Below are 13,446 nucleotides of genomic sequence, written 5' to 3'. Positions count from 1 at the left end.
ACCCACCAGAATGGCTAAAATTAAAAACTGATGGTACCAGGTGTTGAGGATGTGGAGTGGCTGGAACTCACATACATTGCTGGTGGAGGGAGAGTGCAAATTGAAACAACCACTTTGGAGACTGGCACTGTTTTCTAAAGCTCATCCACTAGTTCTACTCCTTCATGTATGCTCAACTGAATTGCAGATAGATGTTCAGCAGCCCTGTTCATAATGACCCCAAACTGTAAACCCACCTGTTTTCCTTCATTAGTAGGATGGATAAAAAATTGTGGTATATTCACACAGTGCGATACTGACAGGATAGGAGAGGCCCTCCTGTCACTAGAGCATGACGAGGGAGAAAAAAGACGTGAGAGTCAAAGAGTGCATGGGAGGTCAGGGAATGGCAAGGAGCCCCGTTTTCCCAAACGCTGGACTACATTACAGGAGAGTCCCAAAACCTGTGCTAGAAGGTAGCTGGGGCCTTGGCCACAGCAGACTGGAATGGCCGGCCTGGATTCCTAGCAAACAGTTGTCTGCATGATTTTGCATTGTCATGTGTCTTCTAGGTGACATAAAAATAGAGAAGAGGATGTTCTTTCTGGAAAATAAGCGGCGACATTGTAGGTCCTATGACCGGCGTGCCCTCCTCCCAGCTGTGCAACAAGAGCAGGAATTCTATGAGCAGAAAATCAAGGAGATGGCAGAGGTAGGAAGACATGCTTGGAATGTGTTTCTGGGATTCTGGTCGACTGTTAAGACCTAGTATAAAACTGTCTTGTAAGATTTGCCTTCTCTGTTGAGTGATTAATTTGAAGAAACTATGAAGTTTTTAGAAGGAAAACAAAACTAGATTTTGTAATGATACCCACTAACGTTCGCAGTTTCATAAGTCAGATTTATGTTAGAGAATTTTAATTGGGGTTTAGCAAACATATCTGTTTTACCTCCCTCAGCCTCTATGGTAGAGAAACACCAGAGAGAGATTCCATTTAGCTCTTTAATTCTTCCAAATAGACTATTAAATGTGTAAGTCAACCAGAATATATATTGGTTGTTTAATATGTATTTTCTAGACTAGCGGCTCTAATAGCATGGCCTATGGAGCCCTGGCTTCCCCAAGACTCTAGGGGTTCTGCAGGGACAGATCTCTTATAACAATAAGGCATTACTTGCCTTTTTCATCAGACTGACAAAACAAGAGCAGTGGTGCCTTAGCATGAATCAAGCCAGTGTCACCACATTGTACCAGTTAATCAGTATTTTCTTCACTGCTATCTACTCACATTTTTTTAAAAAGGGCAAAATTGTCTTTAATGAAGCAGTAAAAAATTTTTAGTTTATCAGATTTTTTGATAAGACATTTTTTGATGCTCTGACGAAATGGGAAGTATGCACAAAGTACTTCTGCTGCATCCTGACTGTGATGGTTGTCTCAAGGAGAAGCACTTGTGCCATCGAGTTACAAGCAGCTGAATTAGGCACTTTTTTTTTTTCGGTTACAGAACAAGTAAATTTTCAAGTAAAAATGACTGACAGAAAAACGATGATTATCCAGAATTAGGTATTTAGCAGACATTTTCTCTAAAATGAATGAAGTGATTATTCATGGCCAATGATAAAATTCTAGATCTCAAGCAGAAATAAGAAGTTATCATCGTGTTCCATCCATCAGAGTCACCTGTCCACCTGTCATCTGTTACGTTAAAATCTGTTAATGTAGCTTGCACTTTGAATGGATGTGTCACACATGCATGATTTTATCATGAAAAACACTGATTCACTGGGTTAAGTAGGTCTTCCAGATGTTGGCACATTTCACGATACAGTATCAAAACATGGCATTCATTAATGTCACCACCAATCTCATCAGAGAAGTAGTAAACTATTGGCAAGGTGTTGATGTGTTTTAGTTCATTGTAGTCGTCATTCTTTTTGCTGTCCAAATGGTCCCGTCTGTGCCCGGTGGCATCCCCTTCAAGTCACTTCCTCTGCTTCGGCCCCAGTCGTCTTGGACAGCAGCCTTGCTTTCTAGCATACAAGATGATCCCGGTTCAACCTCTGCTTTTCCTGACCTGGACCTGGACTCACCAGCTTCTCCAAGTTGCCTTATTTCTTTTAGTGGGAATTTATACTGAGATTTCTGTTTCAGATTTGGTTTACAGGCTTTTTACTTCTTTCATGGTAATGTTTGTATTTCTTTCCTCTTATACCTAAAAAATCTTGGTTCTTGATAACATTAATATAATGATTTATTTCCTGTATCCTATTCCTATATTTAATAGTTGCAAAATAACAGCCCAGTATTATTACCAATGATAAGACTGCTAAAGTCTAAGATTTAATTGTAATTTTCTTGTCAGATTATATCAGATTAGGAATATGAAATCAAAATACAAAGTCACTGAAATAAGTCTTTGTGTGGTTATGCTATTAATTTGATAAACAATGAAGTTTATTTCTGTTTATTTGCGTTTTAAGGTATTGGTTTTTTGTTTGGTATCTAACTTTGTTCTTCAATTGTGTAAAATATTTTTAGTTCTGGGGCTGGCTGGGTGGCGCAGTGGTTAAGTTTGCACGTTCTGCTTCGGTGGCCCAAGGTTCGCTGGTTCGGATCCTGGGTGCAGACATGGCACCTCTTGGCAAGCACGCTGTGGCAGGCGTCCTACATATAAAGTAGAGGAAGATGGGCACAGATGTAAGCTCAGGGCAGTCTTCCTCAGCAAAAAGTAAATAAATAAACTTTAAGGACTTTAAAAATATATATATTTTTAGTTCTAAAGTCAAAACTATAAAGCAAGGAACATTCAGAGAGATCTAGCTTTTGTCATGTCCCTTCCCCCATATTCCCTAACTCCCTCCATACATAACCTTTTCTTTTTTTTTCTTTTTTTTTTTTTTTTGAGGAAGATTAGTGCTGAGCTAACATCAGCCGCCAGTCCTCCTTTTTTGCTTTTTTGGCTGAGGAGGATTAGCCCTGAGCTAACATCCATGCCCATCTTCCTCTACTTTATATGTGGGACACCTGTCACAACATGGCTTGATAAGTGGTGCATAGGTCCGCACCAAGGATCCAAACCGGCAAACTCCAGGCCGCCAAAGTGGAGCCTGCAAACTTAACCACTGCGCCACCAGGCCGGCCCCCATACATAACCATTTTTAATAGTTTTGCGTTTGTGTGTCTTTATTTCATGTAAAAGATATGTGTGTGTGTATATATCTTCTTTTGTTTGTCCCTCGTTCTTACCTGAAAGGTAGCACATTCTTCTGCCCCTTGTTTTTTTCACTTAACAGTACATTACTGGCAATCTCTTCACAGCAATCCATAGAGTACCATTATGTGCAATACCAGAGTTGTTTCAGTTATTCCTCCATTGGTGGACATTTAGGGTTGTATCCAGTTTTTTGCTGTTGTAAATAGTACAATGATAAATCACCATGTGCATACATCATTTCATGTTTCTGAGATAGATTACCAGAAGTGGGATTGGTGAAGGGTAAATACTTAGGTCCTTGTTATATAGTATCAGATTCCCTCCATCGTGGTTGTACCACTTTGCATCCTCACCAGGAACCCCTACGCAAGAGTGCCTGCTCCCCCCCAGCCTCAACAACAAAGGATGTTGTAGCATCGTTTTTACCAATTCGATTTTTTGTTTGCTTATGCTAGTCTTTACTGTTCAGAAGTGTTTTATGTGTCTTTTCCCTTATTCCTTCCACATTTTGAATCAGATTTAAGAAAGTTTTCCACATATTTTCTAGTGCTTGTATGATTTCCTTTTTTATATTTAGCTTTCTGAGGCATTTAAAATGTATTCTGAGGTAGCTTTTTAAACTTCTAAGCTATGCAAGTGGAGAGATGACTATTAATAGAATTCTTTTATGTTTACGGAAATAAATTCTAAATGTTTTGTGGCATCTTTACTAAATTTATATCTGCATGTATGGTTTTTTTGTTCCTTAGCATGAAGACTTTTTGCTTGCCCTGCAGATGAATGAAGAACAATATCAAAAGGTAGTTTGAAAACTCACCTAACTTATTTGTTCTGGGTACTTTAATGGACTGTTTTCTCTTATCACATTTCCTTGGCATTTTGATGGCAAACTAGTTCCTGTATAACCTCCTGTGGATCTGCTGAGTTTTTGGTTCAACCAAGTTCCAGTCAGATACTTGAAACATAGCCACTCTTAGTACCAGACTGGATCAGAATTGAAAGGAAGATAATGATAGAGATGGTGCTCTTAAAAACACTACTGAGAATCCAGTGGATAGACTCTTACAGGAAAATTTGGAACTTAGATAATCACTCACAGAGGTGGAAGGAAGAACTATGTCTAACCTCAGGGCCAGATGGGTTTCATACTATGTCCGCCATCCTCACATAGTGGCTTTTCTAACATGGGAGGTAGGAATAGGCTAGTGACCGGATCAATTACTGCCATTAATAAGAAGAGTAAGTTTCAAGCCAGTCCCGATGGCCTAGTGGTTAAAGTTTGGCATTTACTGCTTTGGGGGCCCAAGTTCACTTCCCAGTTGCAGAACCACACTACTTGCCATGCTGTGGTGGCGGCTTACATAGAAGAACGAGAACCATTTATAACTAGGATATACAACCATGTGCTGGGGCTTTGAGGGGGGACATTGACAACAGATGTTAGTTCAGGCTGAATCTTTTCTTGCAAAAACAAAAAAAAGTAAGTTTCCTGGTATTCATGGTCCTAGGGATTGCTGCTTTAGTTAGCCGCAGTAGTCCCTTAAGATAAAGCTCTGGCTGAGACACGACTGCCCCACACGCCTGTCTTCCAACAAGGAGAGCAAAATCCAACTTTTGAAGCCTTTTAGATAACATCTCTCCTACCACTTGTCCCTGACTCTTATACTCATGTTAGTATCTGATTACAGATGTTATAGTTCTGCTGGCAACAGGGAATTCATGATATGGGAACTTTATTGTAGAGGAAGACGTCAAAGAATCCAAAATCCACGTGGAAATCTCACTGTCTTTAGCTGTGTATTAATATTTGTACTAGCATCTTGAACTAGATTATACAACAGAAAACAGCTCACCATTGCTTTATGGCTTCTAGGGGTTGCATTTTACCTCAGAATATATTTGGAGGTGGGGGAATATGAAACATGACTGCTGCCTCTACTTGAGTGTAGGGAATTTCACGTGTGTTTCTGATGGCCTGCAGGATGGCCAGCTGATCGAGTGCCGCTGCTGCTATGGGGAATTTCCATTCGAGGAGCTGACACAGTGTGCAGATGCTCACTTGTTTTGCAAGGAGTGTCTCATCAGATATGCCCAAGAGGCAGTCTTTGGATCTGGAAAGGTAAGAACTGTGTAATATTTGCACGTAGGAAACGTTCATAAAGTCTGAGGAGACCACGTTTATAGACAAGTGTAAATGCCTCATGGAAGTGTCTTTTCTGGGATGAGATGGAACTCTACTAGGACATGCTTATGGGTGTGATTCATAGACAGTCCCTCATTTGTCTGATTATGTTGTAATCACAGCAAATTTTGTCTTCAGAGAATGCCGTAATTCTTCCATACCCCCATGCCTACCTCCACGGGGGCACCTGCTTCTTCACTCACCTTCCTGTTCCTAATAAAAATGAAGGATGAACTCAAAAAGAGAGAACCGTGTAAACTGTTTGAATGTATGAGAGTGTGTTAGTATTTTTACAAAATTTTTAAAGGATTTTATAGTTGTATTCAAATGAATTAACTATTTCATACAAGATCATATTTCTCTGTCCGAAGACATTTTCTCTTGACACCAGGGTAACACAATAGGGAAAGGAATTTTGTTTCGTTCAGTGAACACTTAAAAACCAAAATTGCTTTTCATAAACACCTGACCAATAATCAAATCAGTTGACATCACTTCTTCCAAGGTCAGTTGTAGTTTAGTCAGGGATTGAGCAAGAGCTATGAACAGAGTAGTTATGATTGGCAGAATAATGGCCCCCCAAAGATGTCCATGTCCTGATCCCCAGAACCTGTGAATATGTTACCTTATGTGGCAAAGGAGAATTAAGGTTGCTAATCAGATGACCTTAAAATAGGAAGATTGTACTAGATCATCCAGGTGGGCCTAGTGAGTTCACAAAGGTTCTTAATAATGGACGAGAGAGGCAGAAGAGAAGGTCAGAGTGATGTGGTGTGAGGACTCAACCTGCTGTTAGTGGCTTTGAAGAGGAAGTCCACAGCCCTGTGGTCTAGCTGTTCCAGAAACCGTCCTCCTTTCTGTTGGGAGAGTTTTAGTCCCCTGACTCCATCTGGAGAGGGTAGGAACTGGAGGCTTTTCAAACAATCCCCCTGTTTTTAGTTTATATTCCTGTCAGTCCCCTCCCCTCCCACCACTCACCTCTGCCTTCCAAGAGGTCTAGACCTCCAGCCTTTTGAGGGGCCGTGGAGGGAATCAAGTTGCTTCTCATGAGTGTCTCCTTTTGAGACACTGAGCTGTGACCTTCCTCTTCCTGTCTGCTAAGCCGTTTACCCTTCCTCATCCACTTTCCATCTTTGTGTATAGTCACGCACCACATGACATTTCGGTCAGTGACGGACCACGTATACCGTGGTGGTCCCGTGAGATTAGTACCATGTAGCCCAGCTGTGTTGTAGGCTGTACCGTCTGGGTTTGTGTAAGTCCACTGTATGATGTTCGCATTTCTCAGAACGTATCCCTGTCGTTAAGCAATGCGTGGCTGTATTGTGATTTGGGCTGATAGATCCTCTGGTGTTATCAAGGATGGATTTTGTGTTTTTATTTCCTGGTCTCCTTGTTGCTTTGTGTGTGGTTTCTCAGAGAAGAGGGGACAGAGAAATCTTGACCATCTCAAAATCTCTGTTCTTAACCACTATTTATTTGCTTCCCATTGAAAGATGCTTTTAACCACTGAGGCTTTTTATTTTTCTGAAAACTTGGTTGAATTTTCTTTTTTTTTTTTTCCTTTGCCTCTTGACCTTATCATTCTAGTCAGAGCTCAGCTGCATGGAAGGCAGCTGTACATGTTCATTCCCAACCAGCGAGCTGGAGAAGGTGCTTCCCCAGACCATCTTGTATAAATACTATGAGCGAAAAGCCGAAGAAGAAGTTGCTGCAGCCTATGCTGATGAGCTTGTCAGGTGAGTTCTCAGAGTTGGAGGGTGCCATCTGTCAGCTCATTCCCTATTAGGAAGACTGCCTGAGCACTTTCGTCACAAAATAAAAATTCTGTAACCAAGCTGTGTCTTCTAGGTTTTCTGGCATTTCTTGCTGAGAAATAAGAGAGTAATTTTATGAATGGAAAAATCTGCAGTTCAGATTTTTACCTGCATTCTTTGGCACCTCTTAGTCATCCGGCTTATAGGTACAATCATTGTGCAGTGGGTTGGAGGAAAAGTGGCACGTGCAAGGAGTCCTCAGAAAGGAAGGGGATATGTGTTCATTGAGCGGTTTACACTGAGGCAGGACCTAGAACGACACCTGCATTTCTCGATAAGAGCCAGCACTAAGGAGAGCCTCAGTCCCTGTTTTAATGAAAAGTAAGGAGTGAAAGAAGATAGGGCTGTCCAGCTGAAAACTCTGTGTTAGTGTGAACGGCCCCGTGGAACCTAATCAGGCTCTCGTGTCCTGAGTAACGTCCCTTCTGCTTTTTGGACTCCAGGTGCCCCTCCTGTAGCTTTCCTGCTCTGTTGGACAGTGATGTGAAGAGGTTCAGTTGTCCCAATCCTCGCTGCCGAAAGGTACGGAGGCAGATTTTTTTCTAGATTTATGTTTGAATTATGGTATTATGGGCTACCCTAATGGCACAGATATTTGCTAGTTCTCTGCATGCTAACCCCTCAGAAGAATTTGAGTGCTCTCCTTTTCAAGAAGGAAAGTAAAGATTGGTACATTGTGAATAATTGTTGACATAGTTACAGAGATGGGGGCCACTTGGGGAATCCAGTCACAAAGCTCTGGATCCCTGGTTTTATGCCATCTTCCAATAAGGGCAGCTATTGTAATGTAAAATGGGAAGGGTTTTGTGTTTTCCCGTTGTGCCAGCATTTTTCTTGCTTGCTCTTTTCACAACCCTGTTATGCTCAAATACCTCCACTCTGCCCACACATGCTCTCACTCACACACACACTTCCTGCCATTTTCAAGGTCCAAGCGACACTTCTTTGATTGAAGAACTGGGTATTATGGCGACATCTCTATCATGTCTGTTAGATTATTCACTCAGCTGTTCTCATAAGAACAGATGATGTAAGGTGAGACCAGAGCTGTCAGGTCACCCTGCTGCTGAAAATCTTTCTTCTCTTTAACTAGACTCCTGCTGTGTGAACTAAGAATGTCTTAAAATTTGTCAATTTATTTATTTATAAGCCACTTAGAATTTTTAACAAATATTGGCATCCACCTAGACAAGTATATTTTAAGCCATTTTTCTAAAATAGCATGATCAGAGTTGAACATTATAATATCTCTCCCTTGTGGGGGAGTGAAGAAATAAAAGTAGATATTGAAGAAGGAAGGAGAAACCAAACTAAAGGACTAAAACTTTATTCCTTTTGTTTTCAACATTAACATTTCTGTGTAAAATGTGGATGTATTCTTACAAATGACGTATCCACTTAATAATTTGTCCCCACCCCAGGCTATTGTTATAACAATTAGCCCAACAATCTCTGCCATCTTGAACTAAGAAAGCAGAGTAACTGACTGTCCCTCTGTGTTTCCAGTGTGTCGGACACTGGCATGCCTGGGAAGGCAATGCCTGAGCTAGGATACAGAGAGCAAGGACGCGATAGCCAAGGGAAGGGAAGAGTAGGACTGAAGTGAAAGTGAGTATGTTGGAATGTTCTAGGTCCAAGGAGAGTAGCATTCTGGACACTGACTGGTACCAAGAGTGTGAAGGGGAAGGCTCATGAGCTGGTGGAGCCAAGGCCATGCAGGCCTTGAACTCCATTCTGAGGCAAGGGGACATGGGGAGTGAAATATCGGGGAGAGGTGTCGGGCTGTTGAGTCGTGCAGTGAGAGATGCATAACACTACCACCCCCTCTGGAGTCTCCACGAATTGCCAAGAGGAAGCTGGAAACTACATTTCCTGTATGATTCCAAATTAGACTTTACCAGTGAAACTGCTCACACATGATTTGGAAGGCCAAGGAGAAGGGGAAGCCAGTATTATCCAAAGACAGTTAACAGGTAGGCATGAGGGCACACGTGAGTCTGAAATACAGTCCCAGGAGTGTCTTGAGGACATCCAGCCTGGGATGTCAGTGAAAGCCTCCCAGAGGCTCTTAAAGCTGCCTAACTCCTGGCTTCTCTCTGGGGAGGGAAAGAGAAGACTGAAATATGCATCTAACGTTCACACTGCTCAGGCAACTGCCCAAGGGGCTGGCTTCTATCTTTCCTGAATCCAAGCACTCCAGGAGAGGGCAGCAGGTGGGGACTACTGAGAACGAAGGCAACGTTTTTGGACTAGCATACACTTACTCACCATTGCCCTTCTCTTCTGCTTAGTGTGGAAAGACCAGGAGAGAATCCCCAACTCCCATTTCTTCCTGGGGAGGGAAAGAGGTTGGAGTGTGCGTCTAACATTCTGGCTTTTTGGAGGTCTACCCAAGGACCTGGTTTCTGTCTCACCTGACTTGGAGTACTGACAGGACCACGCATGCTTTAGATGCCTGGAGGCCTCCGAGAACGAAGGAGAGCTAGGAGACTTGCTCCTACTCCAGACGACCCGCAGTACAGCAGACAGAGGCTGATACAGCTCCACAGCTTCCATTTGGGGAATCTTCTTCCCTGGATTCAGGAAAGATAAGAGGAAAGGGAAGAGTAGAGCATACAACAGCGTTCTAGCTTCTTGGGGGAGTGCTCCAGAGACCTGCCATCTGCCATACTCTAGATGCCTGGGGGCTGCTGGGAACAAAAAAGCTCATCAGGGGCCAGCCCTGTGGCCAAGTGGTTAAGTTCATGCGCTCTGCTTTGGTGGCCCAGGGTTTTGCTGGTTAGGATCCTGGGCGTGGACATGGCACTGCTCATCAAGCCATGCTGAGGCAGCATCCCACGTGCCACAACTAGAAGGACCCACAACTGAAAATATACAACTGTCAAAAAAATTTTTTTAAATAAAAAAAGGGGCTGGCCGGTGGCGCGCAGTTAAGTGCGCATGTTCCGCTTTGGCAGTCCAGGGTTCGCTGGTTTGGATCCTGGGTGCGGACATGGCACCACTTGGCACGCCATGCTGTGGTAGGCATCCCACATACAAAGCAGAGGAAGATAGGCACAGATGTTAGCTCAGGGCCAGGCTTCCTCAGCAAAAAGAGGAGGACTGGCAGTAGTTAGCTCAGGATTAATCTTACTCAAAAAAAAAATATATATATATATATAGCTCAGGGCCAGGCTTCCTCAGCAAAAAGAGGAGGACTGGCAGTAGTTAGCTCAGGATTAATCTTACTCAAAAAAAAAAATATATATATACACACACACACACACACACACACAACTGCGTACCAGGGGGTTTTGGGGAGAAAAAGGAAAAATAAAATCTTAAAAAAAAACAGGCTGAGCAGCTTACCGCAGCTCCAGAGAACCTGCAGTACTATAGACAGACACCAGAGGGCGCAAGAAATTATAAGTGCCTGAGAAAAGAAACTGGCAAAACCTCTTTAATTGGGAACTTACATGCGTAAGTCCAGAGAAGACACATCCACAGAAAAGATTTGAGAGGCCCCCAAAAATGTGTTTTTCAAATGTGTGGATCCCAACACAAAGTAACAAGACACAAGAAGAAGCATGGTCCAACCAAAGGAACAAAATAAATCTCTAGAAACCAACCCTAAAGTAATGGAGGTATGTTAGTTACCTGACAAAGAATTCAAAATAATCATCGTAAAGATGCTCAGTAAGCTCAGGAAAATATTTGAACAAAATGAGAATGTCAACAAAGAGAAAATATTTAAAAGAACTGAACAAAATATGGAGCCGAAGAATACAGTAACTTTTACACTAGTGAAAATTTCACTAGAGGGGTTCAATGGCAGACTTGATCAAGCAGAAGAAGGAATCAGCAAACTCAAAGACAGGTCGTTTGAACTTATCTAGTCAGAAGAGCAGAAGGAAAGAAGGAAGTGAGGAAAGCTTAAGGGATGTATAGGACACCATCAAGTAGACCAGTGTATGCACTATGACAGTCCCAGAAGGAGAAGAGAGAGAGAAAGAAGCAGAAAGCCTATTTGGAAAAATAGTGACCCAGAACCTCTAAACTCTGGGGAAGGAAATGGACGTCCAGATTCAGGAAGCCAAGTGGAACCCAATTAAGATGGAGTGAGACACTTTATAATCAAATTATCAAAAGTCAAAGACCAAGAGAATTTTGAAAACAGCAAGAGAAAAGCAACTTGTATGTACAGTGAAGCTCCTGTAAGATTCTCAGTGTATTTCTCAACAGAAACCTTGCAGGACAGAAGAGAGTAAGATGATATATTGAAAGTGCTGAAGAATACAAGGAAAACTACCAATCAAGAATACTGTATCCTAGGGCCAGCCCTGTGGCATAGGGGTTAAGTTTGGCACACTCTGCTTCAGTGGCACAGGTTCATGGGTCCAGGTCCCAGGAGTGGGCCTCCACCACTCATCAGCCATGCTGTGGGGGCAGCCCGCATACAAAATAGAGGAGGATTGGCACAGATGTTAGCTCAGGGCTAAATCTTCCTCAACCACAAAAAGAGGAAGATTGGCAACAGATCTTAGCTCAAAATGAGTCTTGCTCAGCAAAAAAAAAAAAAAAAAAATACTATATCTGGGGGGACTGGCACTGTGGCCTAGTGGTTAAGTTCGGCACACTCTGCTCTGGCAGCCTGGATTTGGTTCCCAGATGTGGACCTATACGACTTGTTGGTGGCCATGCTGTGGCAGTGACCTGTTTAGAAAATAGAGGAAGATTGGCACATATGTTAGCTTAGGGTGAATCTTCCTCAGCAAAAAGAAAAGAATACTGTATCTGGCATACCTGTTCTTCAAAAGTGAGGAGGAAGTAAGACATCCCTAGATAAGCAAAAACTGCAGGAATTCATCACCACTAGACCTGCCTTCCAAGAAATACTGAAGGGAGTCCTTCAAGTTGAAGTGAAAGGATGAAGGATGCTGGATAGAAGCACAAAAGCTCATGAAAGTACAAAGCTCACTGGTAAAGGTGAATATGTAGACAGACGCAGAATACTGTAATGTATGTGTGTAATCACTTTTAACTCTGGAATAGAATTTAGAAGACAAAAGTGTGCAAAGTAACTATATGAAAATATATTAATGGCTACACAATATACAAAGATGTATTATGTGACATCAGTAACATAAAGGGGGTATAAGTAGAGTTCTTGTACGTGGTTGAAGTTATCAACTTGAAATAGATTGTTATAAATACGCACAAAAGAAAGTGAGAAATGAATCAAAGCATATCACTGTGAAAAAGTCAACAAAACCCCAAGGAAGACAGCAAGAGAGAGAGACAACAAGGCTACAAGACAGAGGGAAAAAACTGGTAATAGTAAGTTCTTTCCTGTCAGTAATCACTTTAAATGTAAATGAATTAAGCTCCCCAATCAAAAGACATGGAGTGGCTGAACGGATTTTAAAAAAAAAAAACAAGATCCAGCTACAGCCATGCTGTCACTTAATGATGGAGATACATTCTGAGAATGCATTGTAGGGCAATTTCATCCTTGTGCAAACGTCATAGAGTGTACTAGACAAACCTAGATGGTACAGCCTACTACACAGCTAGGCTATATAGTACTAATCTTATGGGACCACCATTGTATATGTGGTCCGTCATTGACCAAAACATCATGATGCGATACATGACTGCATGTATTTTCTACAAAAGACTCACTTTAGGTTTAAGGACACACATAGGCTGAAAGTGAAAGGATAGAAAAAGTTATTCCATGCAAATGGTAACCAAAAGAGAACCAGGGTGGCCATACTTATATCATACAGAATAGTCTTTAAGTCAAAAACTGTTAGAAGAGACAAGGACATTATATAATGATAGAAGAGTGAACTCACCAGGAAGAGCTAACAGGGATAAGTACATACATGCACCCAGCATCAGAGCACACAAACATATGAAGCAAACCTTGGCTGATGTGAAGGGAGAAATAGATGGCAAGACCATAATAGTAGGAGACTTCAGTACTCCTCTTTCAGTAATGGATAGAACAAGCATACAGAAGATCGATAAGGAAACAGAGGATTTGAACACCATAAACCAAATGGACCTAACAGACATACACAGAACATTCCACCCAATAAGAGCTGAATACACGCTGTTCTTGGGTATACGTTTTATGAGGCCAGCATCGCCTTGACACCAGTGCCAGACAGAGATACCACAAGAAAAGAGAACTAGAGACCAGTATCTGTGATGAAAGTAGATGTAAAACTCCTCAACAAAGTCGTAGCAAACTGATTTCAGCAGC

General features: G+C 42.0%; 1 protein-coding gene across 2 annotated transcripts in view; it reads left to right on the top strand.

Moving 5' to 3' along the window:
• RNF216 (ring finger protein 216) overlaps positions 1-13,446 on the top strand; it is a 160,611-nt gene that overhangs the window by 54,865 nt on the left and 92,300 nt on the right. For both annotated transcript variants that reach the window (XM_044746461.2, XM_044746462.2), the window contains exons 9-13: positions 552-691; positions 3,947-3,997; positions 5,179-5,316; positions 6,970-7,118; positions 7,640-7,718. In XM_044746461.2, the coding sequence (XP_044602396.1) occupies positions 552-691; positions 3,947-3,997; positions 5,179-5,316; positions 6,970-7,118; positions 7,640-7,718 (557 nt within the window). The remainder of the gene's footprint in view (positions 1-551; positions 692-3,946; positions 3,998-5,178; positions 5,317-6,969; positions 7,119-7,639; positions 7,719-13,446) is intronic.

This window comes from Equus asinus, chromosome 14, assembly GCF_041296235.1.
Source record: "Equus asinus isolate D_3611 breed Donkey chromosome 14, EquAss-T2T_v2, whole genome shotgun sequence".
NCBI lineage: Eukaryota > Metazoa > Chordata > Mammalia > Perissodactyla > Equidae > Equus > Equus asinus.
Note: the sequence above shows the minus strand (reverse complement) of the source record. Positions and strands in the feature narration are given on the sequence as shown.